General features: G+C 33.8%; 1 protein-coding gene across 4 annotated transcripts in view; it reads left to right on the top strand.

Moving 5' to 3' along the window:
* VCAN (versican) overlaps positions 1-17,792 on the top strand; it is a 103,679-nt gene extending 85,887 nt beyond the window's left edge. For all 4 annotated transcript variants that reach the window (XM_016123176.2, XM_036225502.1, XM_036225503.1 and 1 more), the window contains 3 exons: positions 10,503-10,647; positions 15,482-15,664; positions 15,809-17,792. In XM_016123176.2, the coding sequence (XP_015978662.2) occupies positions 10,503-10,647; positions 15,482-15,664; positions 15,809-15,936 (456 nt within the window). In that variant the 3' untranslated portion in view covers positions 15,937-17,792. The remainder of the gene's footprint in view (positions 1-10,502; positions 10,648-15,481; positions 15,665-15,808) is intronic.
* The last annotated feature ends 670 nt before the right edge of the window (positions 17,793-18,462 follow it).

Below are 18,462 nucleotides of genomic sequence, written 5' to 3'. Positions count from 1 at the left end.
GAGGAGCTTTTGGAAAGTTTGACTTGTTTGGTAAAAAAAACAAAACAAAACAAAACAAAATAAAATGAAACAAAAAAAACAAAAACAAAAACAAAAAACAAACCTCTGATTTTATTCTTATGCATTAAAAAACACACACACGCACACACACACACACACACACACACACACACACACACAAAACATTTTCTATGTCTCTCACATTTTTTCTTCAGTCATCTCTGTCAGCATTTAGTGTTGAGCCATGCAAGGCTGCTGGCTTGTCAGCTTCCTAGGATGTAGTCATAGCCTTCTCTTTCTCACTCTCCAGTGTCCTGTTGGAAGAACACAGACTTCCTCTCCTCTGCACTTGTCTGAATCTAGTCAGGAAGTTACTAATTCGCAGATTAATAAACATCTTATTTTCTAGTTCTAGCCAACTCATCTTCCCTCTGATAGTTATGAGCTAGATTACAAAAGGTTAATTGATAGCCTTTTGTATTTAAAACTACTTAAAAACATTTCTAGACGATAATTGAATTTTATTTATAATATGCATGGTCCAACACTGGCCAAACTGGCACACCTAGAATCTGGGACACCCGCTCGCCCTCCTAGTTAGAGTTGATGCATGAGACTAGCCAGATTGGTTGTGGATTTGATCCAGGGGGCCTTTTCTTCTTTCATAAATAAACACATCAGCCTGTCAAACCAAGTATTGTGAGAAAAACCAGCTTTGAAAAAGGTAGAAACAATAAAGAAATAGCCCTTAACCCAGGAAGAGACACTTAGAAGGGGCAGAGAAAAGGAGTAACAAATCGCAGGCCATTATTCTTTTTTCTGCTGGAATGAATCGTTATTACCCTTTTATAAACACAAAGGTTTCTAGCCTCCTCCGTCTCCCAGATGTCTTGGACATTGAAAAGAGAATCAGGAGTATTAACTAATTCCTGGTGTTTTCTAATCTCCTTTGTAGGTTTCTGCTTGTTTGAAAGGATTGCACATGATTTAGCAGAAAAAATAATGCAAAACAAAACCCACAAATCAAAAACTTAATTTTACTTTTTCTACCTGAAAATCTTAGACTTTCTATAAAGTATTTGCAGATGAATGTGCATTGTAAGTGGTGTGCTTTTAGCTCCAGGTCAAATGCCACTTCTCTGTGAAAAAGTCAGACTGCATACATATCAACATTAATTTCATTATGTTAAACCTCACAGGCTTTATTATTAACCTAAAAGCCAAAGAAAACATATGCTGTTTCCTCAGCCTTTAACACATTACTCATTAGTAAAACTCTCAGTTTCTTTCCTGCAAAAGACCACTGAGCTCTTAATGAAAATTTTTGTGTCGCAGTTCAATTTGATTTGAAACCGAGAATTGGTTCTTCTGCTTCTTCATGTGAAATGTAATGGTTATAGGGTGGTTCTAGAACACAAAACCCTCATCTCCATCTTGCCTTTACTTGAGTGCAAATGGCTAGTGACAGATCAAACAGCTGGAAGAACAATATCTACCTTTAACTGGAAAATTGTTTCATAATCGAGATCATCCAAAAAAGAAAAAAAGAAAATTTATCAATATAGTGGTTCCTTCTCACAGATGATTCTCCAACAGTGCTCTATGAAACTTTAAACTTTATATTTATATTTAAATTTAATTGTAAATAAGTTTAAAGCAATGAGAAAGCATCAAAAAGACAAAGAAAAAGAAAGAAGAAAAGAAAAATGTGGAATGGGGTCTGGCAGTTTCACGTTGTGTTTGGATCGTTAGCACCTTCTGACTGAAGACCTGTGCAAACAAGCGTGGGAAGAAGAAGCCCACTGGCACCCATTTATGGCAGGGATTAAATGCAAGTGGCTCCGTGGGACTCTGCCTGGGGCCCTGTCTCCAAGTGGTCTCACAGTGGGAGTAACTCACATCCTTTGGAAAATGCTGTTGATAATTACTGCTTTTGTAGGGCAGTGAGCTCACTATTACACAAGATTGGTGCTGTACTCAAGAGCTGGCAGATTGTCTCTCCTGCACAAATATTTGCCAGCTAGGAAAATAATGGGCATATTGCCACTTTAACAACTATCAGGAGACCCCAAGTTAGTTTTTCTTCCCTTCAGCATATTCATGTTTGTAGGATTGGACTCCAGGCTGCCTGCCTAGGGCAGTGACACCAAAACAAACGTCTCTTTCTCCTTTAAAACAAAGCTGCTCTTTTCCTTTCGTTGGTTCAACTAAAAGACAACAGCAAAACCATAACCTCCCTTAAAACATAAATAAATAAGGACCCAGACCAGAGTAACCTTAAGCAAGTACAAGGATCAGAAGACAGTCCATTTCTACCTCAGAGGGAGGTCATTTGCCCCAAACAAGTTAAATAAAACAAAGTTAGACATACCCCCCACAGACTGCAAACAAATGCCTATTGTGTCTCATAGCCATCTGGGGGTGAAAAAAGGCATTTTAAAGTTACCAAATGTTTTGATTTCTGTAATAAGTAGTCTTCCTAGCTTCCTTTCAGATAAACATTTGACCTGTGTTCTGAAAGGCTGGGGGGTAACTCAGAGTAGTTATTCGGAATTCTTTACTTAGTGAAAAGGTGGCTTCTTATCTGTGTGAGTTTCAAAGGAGTAAGCCCTCCTCTTGGGAAAGTGTTTTCTATTTGGAGTTTGCTTTTATACTTTGGTAGTTATCTGCTCACCCTTGGCATCAACTGCATTTGGATGTCATTTGTAGCTGCGGGAGCAAAGGCGATAAGAGAGGCGCTGCACACAGAGGAGTCAACTTTTAGTACAGGTGTCATGTTTTCCTGCTTACTCTAGATAAGTTTTTACTTAAGACCAAACTAAATGTGGATCATACTGCAGGTATTATTTTGTGTGCATATGTGTTTATGATCTGCCCTGTTCTAAGGATTTTAGGTAGATGTTATAGATTTGGCTTTGTTTCTAATGTGATTTCACCATCGATGTAAATTGTGATAATTTAAAAAGGCAAAATGGAGAAAAATAAGCTATCGTAGAAGAACATTTTAGTCAAATAGAAAATTCAGATTATAACTGCAATGGCCTGTAGCAGAATAAAATGCAATCAAGTTGGCAAATACTATCTGACTGAGGTCCATCTCCTAGCAAAGTATTCTTTTTCTGCTTTCTCTCACAAAATGAAAGGTCATATCATGGGAAATCCTTTCTTTCTTTCTTTTTTCTTTTTTTTTTTTTTTTGTCACCAGAGTAAATAATTATGATTTTAGGAGACATTCTAAATTCTATTTTAACAGCGACTTAGTTTGATGGATTGATATCACCACCTAGTGGCCATATTGTATCTTGCTTTTCAAAACTTCACATTCCTAGACTTAGTGTGTATGAATAATATTCGCTGTGAATTAAGGTCCTGTAGCGTTGAATTTGAAAATTCTAGCATGAATTGCATTTTATTGTAAACTAAAAGATACAACTGGAAAAAGCATGATTTTTTCAAATGCAGCGTGAAGCTAACACGTGAAGTCACATGCTTCGTAAAATCCTAGCAACTGAGGCAAATATTAGTACCAATCTTTCCTGTATCTTTCCTTAACATACAATAATAAATCCAGCACAAAGTTTTCTTTTGCTAGTTCCCTTGGTATGTGAACCTAGAGGACTTTTTTGTTTTTTTAATTAAAATTTTTATAATAAAATAAATTAGCAGTGTTTGGCGGAAAAGAAGAGGAGGTGCAGAGTGATAACTGGACTGTTCATGGAAAAAAAAATTATAACTTGAGGCTTTAGTAAATTTCCCCCAAAATTACAATAATATATTATGTCATAGAATAGTTTCACTAGACAAATGTCAAGAATGTTTTTTTCAATGGAATGTGTGTAATTGTTTAAATGTGCTTGGCTAAAGTCCATAATCGTTCTTAAACAGAGTCTTTAATTGGCCATTCAAGATAATCTAAATTACAATGAATTTTTAAAAAATAAAAGCTGACTCCATCTAAGTTTAAAAAATAGCTTAATATATGAGTTAGATAACACATAGGTAGCTAAAGTAAGCCCTTAGTAGCTGTGGATTCAAGATTTGTAATTTCCATTATATGTTAGAGAACTTGAAGATCCACAGAATGAAATAATTGGTACTTTTTGCACAGACACAAATGTGAACTATACACAGTGGCTGGCTAGCATGTAAGCTTTGTTCAATTAGCTATCAAGCCTGTCTAATGGACAGCTTAGTTTTCTCATCTCAAGAGATTCTAAGCAGAAAGTCTAGTCCTTTAGAACTAGTTAGTGACCATCGATTATTCTTTGTAATTATTTGATCAAGTTAAATAATAAAATCACATTGAAAAGAATTTGAAATGTGTCAAATATTATGAAGAAGCGCTAGTTATTAATTTTTGATTAAAAAATTGTTGTTTTGAAAACTTCTTTTAAGATGCTGATAAAAGAAATTTAGAAACAAGATTCTTTAACGTTTTGGGAATTCTTCCTTTTAGTAAAGGTTGAAGCATGACCTTGTATCTTCAGGGTTTTAATTTTGAATTGACATTCTCTTTTAAAGACTAAAAAAAAATCTTAATGTGGATAAACAAACACTATTTCAGAATGCTGCATGGGGGGATAAGAATAAGCCACTCTGTGGTTCAAGACCCTTCCTTGTTCCAGCCTTTCATTTTCACCTTCCAGCTGTTTGCATATTTCCTCATAAAGCAATTTGCTTTTAAATGTATCACTTAAAGGACCAATTGGGATGTGACTGTCACAGCAGTAACTGACTAATACAGATTGGTCTTGTTTTCTTTAACTGAAAGCAGTGCTCAAAGCAAACTCCTCTTTTTTTTTTTTTTTAAAGCAAAGCTCCTGGTTTATTTCTAAATTTTGTATGTTTCTAAAAATAATGCCTCTTTTTAACCTTATGAAAAAAGCAATACTCTATCTCTGCATGAGAAAATAGTCAATTGGCTACATTACATTCTTATAATTTGTTAATTTTGTTCATGCTTGTGAGGCTAGTTATCTGCTGAGAGTTTGAGGCCATTGATTATGGCCCTATGGCATGTATTTTAAAGATAAATGTGTCTGGTATCTCTGAATGACAACTGGGACTCCTAGACAGTATATAATCAGAGATTTACCTTGAAAGGATGTAAACCCTCTATGAGGTTAGTAGACTGTCAGTAATTTTCAAAAGCAGAAACCCCACCCCTACTCCAAGCACACATACCCTTTTTCTCCAGTATGTTGATTGAATCAAGTTGGAGTCTTGCAAAGAGCTGGAAGGGAGAGAAGAGCTCTTCAGCAATTCTGCTTAAGAAAAATTTTTCACAGACCTCTTAGATCTGTGAAATTGAGGTCACTCTCTGAGAATGGAGAATGTTGGCACGCAGAGATGTTCTGCGTGCTCCAGAAGACCTGAGGAACAATTCTTCGCTTTTATGTTGATGTAAGACCAAAATAAATTTTTGACAATAAAATAGTGGATTATTTAGAATAATCTAAGCATTTATAAAGTTTGATAGATTTTAACGAATAACTTCAGTCTTCTCTGAGTTTTTCCCCTCAATATTAGGATTGGTTCAAAATGGGTTCGTGGAGACAATTTTCATGCAAGAGAACTGTACTTAGCTGCTGGATTTTGGCCAGAGTTTTTTAAATCGTTTTATGCTTTTGGCAGCTGACTTGCTTGAATCCAATTGTGGGGAAGGGGTAGAGGGGATGGGGAAGAATGGGAAAACGATAACTGAAAAGTTACTAAATCCAATTTAATTAAAATGGTTGCCTTTTTTAGCACTTTTTTTTTTCAGATACGAAGGGGTAGTCATTTAATTGGAACTCTAAAAACAAAGTAACTTTATCATAATATTAAGCATTAACCTGTTTCATAACAGGTATAAAATAATTACCTCTTAATACAATGCAAGTTTGTTATAGAACATAGGAAGTGTTACATCTGAGCTAGCTTTACTCTACATCAACTTTTTTGCGTTTTATGTCAATTTTCTCTGCCATCAGAAGAAAACAAAGATGAAAAGTGATTTAAGTCTCTTTTCAGATGTAATATTGATCTAATTCTGGTCTCTGGAGGAGGCAATAAGAGTTCAGGGTTTGGGATGGGGAGCATGAGTCTCTGAGACATAGACAAACATGTAGAAACTCATCGGCATTTATTTTGGTCAACTGTGTTAAAATGAATTCTCCCCAAGTCATGCTGGCTTTTTGTAATAATTCTTAGTTCGCCCATCCAGCCCTAGAGGAGCATTGATCCAGGCTAGATCACTCAGGATGTTTGCTTATAATCTCAAATGAGGAGGAAAAAACTTCAGATGGCAGTAGGGAAGTGTTCTCTGCCCATTTCAAGAATCTGTATTTCTGTGTCTATGAAACAGTGTCTAGTCTATATGAAAGAGGCTCTATTACGTTCTCATAACTCAGACTTGGTTTCCTGAAGAGAGATTGCTTCTTCACATTTAACTTTAGTTAAAACTAAAGTCAAAGATTTTTTTTTTAAATACTCTTTCTTCCTGCAAGTGATGTTAAATAAGATTGTAAAGAATTTATGAGGAAACAAAGAAAGTTGTTCAGAAAACTGGAGTTTCCTTTACTGACTCAGTTTGGCAATAACATGGAGCAAAATCAAAGCATCCTAGCCAAAATAAATCTTCACAATGGAGCTATCAGATATGAGGTAATAGTGTGACATGCCTGCGGGTATCAGACATTCTTGTAAAACCACAGACCTAAAATTTGGTCCTGCATCATTAATCCACAGCTCTGCCAAGCAACAACAGAGAACACACGTTTTAAATCAGCATTGCAAGCCAAATGTAATTCCCACCAAAAATAATTAAATCTTTTACCAGAGGTCTGAGTCTGGGCAGCTTATGCTCTGAGAATCACTTTGATGGCATGGAATCTGAATCTCATTTTGGTGTTAAAATGTGATGGTTATTGCTCAGAACAAGAAGAAATGTCAGCTGCAAAAGATAGGGCTATCAAGTGACTTTGGTACCTTGAAGTGATATTTGTCGAGGTAAGATTAAAAAAGGTTAGCTAAGAAATCTGTAAGTCCTTTCTGATAGCTGCATAGATCCTTTTACAATGTTCATTTTTAATGATTAGAAAAGTAGTTCACGCTCACTCTAGGAAAGTTGTAAAGTATGTGAGAATGTATAGAATAAAATATCATTTTGGTCTCATATAACTCAGACATAAACTTTATAACATTTTACTACATTTCCTTTTGGTCTTTTACACACACACACACACACACACACACACACACACACACACACACACAGAGCTGTATCTGAGAGAATAGGTAAAATTTGGATCATTGTATTTTTTATTACTATTTCCTATCCCCTTACATATTCTTCAAAGACAAGATATATAATGGCTATACAATATTCCATTTGTCTGGCTATACCATAATTCATTGAGTATATGTTCACTCTATAGACTGTTTCCTATTTACTGCTAGCATAAATAGTATTTTACATAAAACATGCTCACATCTCGAATTATTTTTTTAGGATGGAATTTTAAAAGTGGACTTATGAGTTCCAAGGATAGAAGCTTTTTGAGGCTCTTGATATGTATTGCTAGCTGTTTTCCAGAAAAGCTATTAACTTCCACTGGCTGTGTCATTTGCTACCATCAAGCAACATCTTCGATTAGGGATAGGTATGAATAGGGACGAATGCAACATACTTTGTGGTTCGACATTTCTAAATATCAAATTATTTATTGAACAACACCAGTAAGTGCCTAACATGGTTCCTAGCACTGAGGATACAGTGTTAAACAACAACAAGAAGAAACCAAATTCCTGTCCTTAATGAGCTTACATATTACTATGGAGAAAAAAATAAAATAAGTAAATCAGATAAGGTATTGGCGTTGTGAAGAAAAATATAGTGAGGAAGGAAGATGGGTAGTGGGGGTTGGATGAACATTGCACAATTTGCACATACTCTTGGGATATTTGAAATTTTCCACATTTGAGGACATTTCCTGGTTTCTTGTAAGAGGTTAGTGAAAAAGTAGTTGGAAAGTATTGAGCTCCGGAATCCAAATTAAATATTTGAGGAACTCAGGAATCTGTGACCATAAAAGGTATTAAATATTAAATTCCTTAGTGTTAAGAAATTTCTGTTCTTTTGTTTATTGTTTTTATCTTACTTTAATTCATCTGTTAAAGACGTCTTAGCTATACATGAACAACAGGCCGCATTTGACTTTTGTCTCTCTGCTTTGTTTCTCCATTTCCTTGCCTATTATCTATTTAAGGACAGTAGAGGGTGATAAAAGGCTTGATGGGTGGAGAGTGAGAGATAATATAGGAAGGGAAGTAGGCAAAGAAAAGGAAAAAGGAAAAATAATTAGAAGTCCAATTCAGAGCAAAGGTCAGTGCCTGGTTGCAGGAGCACCCCCAAAAAGTGCTTGGGTGAGTTGTCTTTTAAGCTTTCTTTGGCTCTCTGAGGGGTAGCTCAGTGGTGTGATTCAGACTACTAGAGTTGGATATAAATTATCTCATTTTTGGATCTGTTCTTTTACCAGAGAAATTAAAGAAATAAAAGTAACCCTTATTCTGTATTTTGGGATGGGAGGTGGGGAACACCTTTATTAAGCTTTTCTTAGTTCTTTACAAATTTTATTACTCTTCAAAAACATTTTTTTTTTCTTTTTACAAAACAAAGATCTCTAGTCTCCTATCATAATTTTGGCGTGATGTAGGAGAACTTTAAAGCCAAGCTAAGAAGAGGTTGGAAAAAAAAGTAAAAGTTCTCTTAATCCTAAGATTTTCAAAGTTCAGTTTTCTCACAAATTATTTTATCAAAGATTTAGTTTTTTACCATATTTGAAAGTTTTAAAAACCACTTTTTTTCTAAAAAAGAAAAAATTACAGATGTTCTTTATTAAGTTTATTAGACATTTTCAAAAGACATAAAAATAGCTATGGTGCTGCTGGGAATAAACAGTAGGACCATTTTTTTGCATGCTATGAATTGAGAACAATCGCCTTAATTCTTAGATCTTTCTTCTCTAACTTTATCTTTCCCAAATAAAAATTTCTTCACTCATTGTTTCAAATCACAGATTTATTTTAAATTTAATTCAAATAAAGACTAAGATATGTGTAGGCCTGGAAAAGATAGTCAAATTAACCGTTGCCATGTAAATCCAAATCTATATTTCTGCTATCTGATGGAAATTTGTTTCCATTGTCTTATCAGTGTTAGAGGTAATGGAGAATAACAGCGGACAAAGCATAGTGGGAAAATGATACTCAGATTGACAGAAAGGCATTGAACATACAAACTTGTCCCATATCACATTCTAGCTAGGAGATCCAAAACTAGGGGGTGTAGGGGTGGGGTGGGGAACTCTTATTTATAGTCCAATATTATTTTCATCTCATCAATGTTTATTATTTTTTAGAGATGGGGCTGTGTTTTTCATATAATTATTGGTTGCTATGGAGGCAGCATTTTAAAATGACAAAAATTGAACATAAACCAAGGAACTTAACATCTCTAAGGTTGAAATTACTTCCAGTCTTGCTGGATTGTTGTAAGAGACAACACATAACAAGTACCTAGAAGAGAGCTTCTTTCATTGTAGATGCTGAATAAATAGAATGTATTATGGTGACAGAAGGCAAAGGAAATGTCCAGTTATAGATCATTGCTCAGAATGGAGAACCAATAGATACCATCTAAACATAGGGATATAAAGGTAACCTGTAGAAAAATGTCAAATCAATAGAATTTTTTTCAATGATCTGAATATACACAAATATATATAGTAAGATACCTTTTTAAAAGCTTATCTTCTGTATCAATATATATAAATGTGATAATGTTCCTATTAAGAGAAAATAACTTCCAGATTAGAGCATAAAGCAAAACTGTATAGTACATATAAGATCACATCTAAAACAGAATAACTCAGAAAGATATAGCACGTAAACACATAAAATAAATATAGCAACTCTCTCAATTTTTTAACTAAACAAATGAATTTGGATAAAAATAATCACATTAAATAAGACAAAGAAAAGTACTTTATAGTGGAAAAGATAGAAAAGAAAGAACACAAATTTTATTGTATTATAATCACAACTATGTATATGTACACATAAGGGCTGGAGGTAAACATAATAGACTAAAGTGATGAGATTATGGATTTTTTTTTTCTTGTTCATTTCCATTAATGCTGTTACAATTAATAATAACATGATTGATTTCTTAAATTGAGTGCTGATTATAATTTAGAAATTTAGAATAATTAGAATAAAAGTCCTGAGATATATATCTCATTGTCAAAGAAGAAATACATATGTGTTAAAGATTTTTAGATACATATATCATCCACTCAGAGTATAAATCTTTTTCTTTAGCACTACAAGCATTTCAGCTACCTGGTTCAACAGAAACTTTGAGTCCATTTTAATTTGATTGTGATGTGCTGTTGCTGTCACTTTTATGATATACTGCTCTTTGACCATTAAGTAGTTATCTTCTCCCTCCATTTTTATAGCAATATGAGAACTGGAGGCCCAACCAGCCAGACAGCTTCTTTTCTGCTGGAGAAGATTGTGTTGTAATCATTTGGCATGAGAATGGCCAGTGGAATGATGTCCCCTGCAATTACCATCTCACCTATACTTGCAAGAAAGGAACAGGTATTAATTACTCCATTAATAATGTATACTTAATTTGTATGTCCATTATCAAGTGAACTCAGGAAGATTGAGCTTCATTCTCTAAGGTACAAACTGGATATGCCCTGTACATCATCTCTTGTTGCTCTGGACTATTTTACTCTTACAATACAATTGAAAAGTTGATTTTCAGTAACGTTTTCACCATAGATTTCAGATGCTTAAGATAAAATGTAACATTATGTAGAAAAACTATCTTCAAGTGTTTCTAAGAAAAACAACAGCCAGCCCAAGGGCTGAAAGACCTGTTTATTTTGTTGAGAAAAGCATTAAAAAAAGTTGCTTGTCAACATTTAAAAATTGAGATATATCATAAAATATTCTGGAATTTTTACTTAAAAAAAAAAAAAAAAACACCTGGTACCATCTGACCCATGTTCAAATTTGTCCCTGGTGTGAAGCACCAGAATTGAAAACCTCTGCCCTCCCTCTGTGGGGTCATGGAAGCTGTTGGTTGAAGTCCTTCCCTGTTTTTAACTGCCTGGTATCTGTAGGCAGTTGAGTTTTTTAGTCATTTCCTTAAAAGCTTATTGTATGCTTATAAACCATGGAACAAAAAAGCCACCCCTACATCTAGTTGAATGCATTCACGGCAGGACCAAATAAAAACATTTATAATGTAAGTTCCATAATGAGGAGAATTGCTTAATTGATGTTAAAAAGAACACATTACAAAAGATGATTTTTTAAAAGTGTGTTATGTTTATCATTGACCAGTGTGTTTGAATTTCTAAGGCATACTGTACAGATATCTTCCTTAACCCAATAGAAATCTATAAATATTTTTAACCTGTTTGCAATTGATAATAGTGTTGAATATGAATATTTAGTCTCTAAGCGTAGGCTTTTACCTATCTCGAGTAAGAGTATAAAGTACAAATGCAAGCTATAAAATCCATTTGATTTGTCTTTGAATATAAAAATAACAAAACTACATATACAAAACCTGTAAATATTTTAGGAATGACTCAAACACCAATAATGAGAAATGCTATTAGAATAAAGAGAACACCAACATACACAAAGCTCAGATGAAACTCAACCATTATTTGTGACTACTTTGCTATTCTCTTATCTAAATTAGAATTTATTCTGAATATCCTTTCTATATGAGCAGCCTTCCTCCTGACTATGCACATTACTTCAGCACTTCTGCAACGAGACTTGTGAAAATAGCAAATCAGGTGTCTGTTTTCCCCATTTCTAATGTAAGAAATCTTTAATGAACTGTTTGTCTTTATCCAAATGTCATGTTTGCTTTTTCAGATCTCCAAATTGTTCTTAGAGACATGCATTTCATTTTATGATCCAAACATTCTTCTATTTCCTTTTATTTTTTCCCCGTAGCAGGGTTTTTCAACACCAGCACTATTGACATTTTGGGCCAGATAATTCTTAGTTGTGGGGGGCTGTCCTGAACAGTGCAGAATATTAAGAATCATCTCTGCCCTCTATGCACTGAAGGCCAGTAGCATTCTCCTCCATTCCACATTACCCCCTCCCTTTGCTTTGTGACAACTAAAAATGTCTCTAGACATTGCCAACTGTCCCTGGGATGGGAAGGAGAGGAGGAAAACTAACCCCAGGTTAAGAACCACTGCCCTTATAGCTAAAAAGAATTCATAAACCATCATCATAGTTTACATTTTGCAGTGGAGAAAGAGATTAATAAAATATTGGCTCTAATTCATTAAAGGAGGAAAAACGAAACAAAATAAAATGATCCTTGTGCTTTATCTCCTTACTGTCTGATTTTTATTTACATATATTTGAATCTTTGTTAATCAGTATTTTGGGGAATTTTATGAATTTTATAAAAGTCTATAGACTTTTATGAAAGATATTCATTTCTCCTTTTAGATAGTTTAGACGTCTTTAAACATACAGACTTACTAGTTCTATTTTTAATTAACTACTTGTAGAGAAGGATTATAATATATACAAAAGATAAAGATATATATATGTGTGTGTGTGTATTTGTGTGTGTGTATATATATATATATACATATACATATATATATATACACATTTAAAGGGACACCTCAATGCATGCTATCCACACTTCTTTGGAGCACCCTGCAGATTCCTTCCAATTCCATTCATTTACTTTCCAATTTCAGCCATAGATAATGACTTCATTTCTTACTTTTCTCTTTATTATGATCACATATGCTTATATCTATATATAACAAATTGTTTAGTTTTACATAATTTTGATCTTTATGTAAATGGAATCATACTGTGTTTTGTGTCTTGCTTCTTTTGTTCAGCATAATGTTTGTGATATTTATCCATGTTGATGCATGTAGCTATTTCTTAATTTTTGCTGCTATGTAGTATTTCATTGTATGATTATATAACATTTTATTTATCAATTCTCCTATCAGTGGACATTTGGGTTATGTTGTGTTTTTACTATTATAAACAATGTTTCTTTGAATATTCTTAAACTTGTTCCTGGTAGACATTCGTGAGTTTCCATAGGGTATTTTTCCAGGAGTGAAGTGCTGAGTCATAGAATATATGTACCATCAGATTTACTAGAAAATGCCAAATTATTTTCCAAAGTGGTTGTACCAATTTGCACTCCCACCAGCAATATGTGAGATGTCCTGTTATTCCACATCTTCGCCAACATTTGATAAGTTCGGACTTTGACATTTTTGCCAATCTGGTGGGTATAAAATGTTATCTCTTGTGATTTAACTTGCATCTTTTTGGATACTTTTTCCATGATATCTGTTCATATACTTATTGGTCATTCATGGCTTTTCTTTTGCAAAGTTTTTGTTCATGTTTTTGCTTATTTAAAAAAATTGGTTGCTTCTCATTTAGATATTGATTTGTAGGAGTTATTTTTATATTCTAGTTACTAATCTCTTGACAGTTATATATTTTGCAAATATCTTCTTCTAGTTTGTAGCATGTCTTTACTCTTACACTATAGCATTTTTTGATGAATGGAATTCTTTATTTTGTTGCATTTTCCTTTACGATTTTAACAATTTTATATCTCAAGAAATCCTTACCCACCCTAAAATTATAAAGATAGTCTATGTCATTAGTTCTTAGTGTTTATAGTTTTATCTTTCATATTTATACATTTAAACCATCTAGAAATTGATTCGCCATACTTTCTCTGAGGTAGGGAACTAAGTAACTTTTTTTCCATATAAAATACCCAATTGTCCAAGTGAAAAAGCTACTTTTCCTCACTGCTCTACCATGTCACTCTGTCAAATATCAAGCATATATGTGTGGCTCTACTTCTGATATTTGCCTGTCCTTGACAATATTTTAGCTTTATGATGTCTTCACATATAAACAGATTTAGAAGAAATCTGACATTTCTTTCCTTAGAATTATAAAGATAACTTCTAATTTGTCAATATAACACAGAATTAAGTATAATGAATTATCTAGTTGATAATTTTTAACCTTCTTATTCTATCTAGATACTTGCTAGTATCTAAACAATGGTGTAGGCTTTCCATATTACAACTACAGGTATTGAGATCGGGGTTATCATTGAACCACATACGTAGTGTAGTTTATTAACTGAAAATGACAAATAATTATAGAAATATCTGCTTATAGGAATTTGTGAAGATCAAAGGGTCATATGTGCAAATATTTCTAATTTTTTAGTTATAGATAGTATGACTTTATAATTTATTTTAGGTTATATCTATCTGACTAACAATTTCTAACATGAATGAAGAAATATTGGATTGTGTTTCATTAAAGAAAACTTTGTTATGGGTCAATATGTTCCAAACTGTTTAGTGAAGCAGAAGTAAATTAGAGGAATTAAATATTTAAGTTAAACCCAAATTTATCATTGCAAAAGAACATAGTTGCAAACAGCCTTCTGAGGATATAAATAAATTTTTTAACTGTGAACTTTTAACATTAGGATGTTGACATTCAAACAACTTGGTACCAAGGTTTCTAATTATCCTCCCATTGAAGAATAGCATTATTACATAAGAGAATATAGCATGTTCTTGTTATGGGCCTCGTGATGTCATAATTCTTAGGAATTGGATAGGAAATGCCATTTAGGGAAATTATATTTAAGTTAAATTAAATTTTTATATGCGATATATAGCAAAACATAGTCACTTAATAAAAGTTAAACTTTAAAGCATATCACTTAAAACGAGTACACCAATGATGAATAAAGCTGTAAGTTCAAAATCAGTTGAATCTGTATGGAGATGGAGGGAAACTCAAGAAGATTACTATGTCGTGACTTTCCTCCTGTCTCCATACAGAAGACAGAAAGAGTAAATAAACTTAAAAGGATCTGGAGATATTTCACTGATACTTAGATTTTGTCCATATTTTGAAACTATGATATTATTATAGATTTTAAGTTTTTTCAAGGGGGTGATAATAATAGTCAATTGTTATTGTTTATTTATTAGTTTATTCATTATTGTTCCAAGTGAATGAGAGTAAATAAAACTTTGGATGGTGTTGAAGACAATACCACCAGGCCATGTGAGACAGGTGCTTTTAAATTTGGAATTTTTTAAGAAAAGTGACCATTTAGCCCTATGGTTCTTTAATAATACATAATTTAAAATCACATAATCTGAGATTCAAACTAGGCCCAGAGCCTCAATATTTAGTTGTTTTTTTTATCCTTCAAAATTTTAATTTGTTAATTCTGATTGCCTTTGATGACGGTGCTTGATTGGGTACATAAAGAGGGAAAGAGAAAAAAAGGGACACATACTAATAGAAATATTTAGATTATTTGGAAATAACCTAATTTACTTTTCTTTAGTTGCTTGCGGCCAGCCCCCTGTTGTAGAAAATGCCAAGACCTTTGGAAAGATGAAACCTCGTTATGAAATCAACTCCCTGATTAGATATCACTGCAAAGATGGTTTCATTCAACGCCACCTTCCAACTATTCGTTGCCTAGGAAATGGAAGATGGGCTATGCCTAAAATTACCTGCATGAACCGTAAGTGGTACTTTAGAAAGAATGGACAACCGTGCTATAACAACCACTAGACGTCCTCATTTATGGCTGCGGTATTGGTAGTTTAGGGTATGGAGCAAGTAATATTGTTGTGTTTTCTTTCTTTCTTTCTTTCCTTCCATGTAGCATCTGCATACCAAAGGACTTATTCTAAGAAATACTTTAAAAATTCCTCATCATCAAAGGACAATTCAATAAATACATCAAAACATGATCACCGTTGGAGCCGGAGGTGGCAGGAATCGAGGCGCTGAACCCTAAAATGGCGAACATGTGTTTTCATCATTTCAGCCAAAGTCCTAACTTCCTGTGCCTTTCCTATCACCTCGAGAAGTATTATCAGTTGGTCTGGATTTTTGGACCACCATCCAGTCATTTCGGGTTGCTGTGCTCCCTAAACATTTTAAATGAAAGCGTCGGTATTCAAAAAGAAAGCAAACAAAATGAAAGAAAATGAGGGCAGAGAGTAACCATTTTCAGCCTATTTGATTTTTTTAGTTTTCTATTTGCCTTCAGTGCAAACCATTTTATAATGTATACCAGCCTACTGTACTATTTAAAAAGCTCAATTTCAGCACCAATGGCAATGTAAATAAGATGATTTAATGTTGATTTTAATCCTGTATATAAAATAAAAAGTCACACTGAGTTCGGGCATATTTAATGATGATTATGGAGCCTTAGAGGTCTTTAATCATTGGTTCCGCTGCTTTTGGTAGTTTGTTTAGGCTGGAAATGGTTTTACTTGCCCTTTGACTGTCAGCAAGACCGAAGACAGCTTTTCCTGGACAATTAGCAAACACAAAGTCTTGTAGGTCACACTGCACTGTCTCAGTGTGGGTGCAGTTTCTGCCATGTGATGCTGAAACCTGGCTAATGGGATCCTGATGGACCTCAGGACTGCAATGTGGAACTCTTCTTTGCTGCATTCCTTTTTCTTCACTTACAAGAAAGGCCTGAATGGAGGACTTTTCTATGACCAAGAGCATTTTTAGGGGTCAAAGTGCTAATTATTAACTCAACCAGGTCTACTTTTTAATGGCTTTCATAACACTAACTTGTAAGGTTTCAGATCAACACATTTCAAATGGATAGAGACCTAGGGCTCTGGAGGGTGGGGGATTGTTAAAACAACAACATACATTCAAAGAAAGAAATTTTGTATATATAACCATTTTAATCTTTTATAAAGTTTTGAATGTTCATGTATGAATGCTGCAGCTGTGAAGCATACATAAATAAATGAAGTAAGCCATACTGATTTAATTTATTGGATGTTATTTTCCCCCAAACCTGAAAATTGACATAGTATGCTAGTTATTTTTTCAGTGTTAGCCTTTATGCTTCCCTCACACAGTTTGGAACCATATAATCTAGATACTTTGTCCCTGATTAAATAATGTGATGGATAGACTGCATCAGTGTTTATTATGAAAAGAGTGGTGAAATGTATAGCTTTCAGTAGATGGTGTCTGCCCATTCTAAGCAAGGAGCATATATATATAGAAATAATGTAGGCATTTCTGCCTGTTAGGTTACTCGAGTGTATGTCTTGAAATGTCTTCCTATCTCTTCCCATTTGTTTTCTTCCCTTTATTTGAATAAGTGACTGCCGACAATGACTTTGGATTATTATCCACTTAATTTAATGTTTTAAAAAAACCTGTAACGGAAAGAAGGCATTTAGGAATCTTTCTCTAATTTTAGTTACAATGACCTTAGAAGAGTAGATAACAAATAAAATGCAAATAGCAAAAGAACAATTCCACACTAATTCTTTTTCATAAAACCCTTTAGCTTAGAAGGACCGACAGGAGCTACAATCATTCACAGTGTCTTTAAGCAAGTTCCCTTGGTTGCTGCATTAGCTGTAATCCACCTTGGGTGTTCTAGAGCACAGAACAGCATTGTGTCAACCTATTAGGTTTAAAATTTTCCTCTTTCATTCCTATGCACATGATACGTTCCTGTATTTATATTATAACATGTATAGTGTAAAATGTGAATGATTGTGGGGGGGTTTTTTGTGACTGAAAATCTAAAATCTTTGTAACTTTTTATACCTGCTTTTGTTTTCACCAAAGAAACCTAAAGTCCTTCTTTTACTATACTGTGACTGGTCTGGTTATTTATAACTGTAAATCCTAATGTGCACCAACATTTTTACATTCCAGTTCCATTACTGAGTACAAGCGGCTGGCCTGGCTGAAATAATTTCATGGCTAGCAGAGAGGTGATTATATGTGTACCTGCAAAAATTGAGATATTAATTCTAAAAATGTTTACATATACATACTTATGCATTAATCTTAAATATGAAAGAAACATGCAATAGGAAAAAGTGATAGCTCGGATTTACTGAATGTTTCCTATGAACCAGGCCAAATGTTTTATGTGCATTATCTCCCAATAAGCCTGTGAGAGTGGTACTGTTACTCTCTGTTTGATGATCAAATGTAGAAAACTAAAGTCATTTGTTCAAAGTTATGTAAGTAGTTTATAGTGCATGCAGATCATCTCTAGAGCCTGCATGATATTCTCAAGAAAAATATAAAATAGTATGTTCCTAACTGTTATACATTTAGAAAGTTAATTTACTGGCTAGAAGATCATATCTAAGTAATAATCAGAAGATGTCAGGAACATCAAGTTCCTATCTATCCAGATATCCATCCATTTCTTCATTTTTTATTTATTCACTATTTATTAAGTACTTACTGTGTGTCAGGCATTGTACTAGACCCCGGAGATTCAGTAGTGAATGAGCTAGACAGGTCTCT

The sequence above is a fragment of the Rousettus aegyptiacus genome, unplaced genomic scaffold (assembly GCF_014176215.1).
Source record: "Rousettus aegyptiacus isolate mRouAeg1 unplaced genomic scaffold, mRouAeg1.p scaffold_m13_p_8, whole genome shotgun sequence".
In the NCBI taxonomy this organism is placed as follows: Eukaryota; Metazoa; Chordata; class Mammalia; order Chiroptera; family Pteropodidae; genus Rousettus; species Rousettus aegyptiacus.
This window is presented reverse-complemented; position numbering and strand designations above follow the sequence as displayed.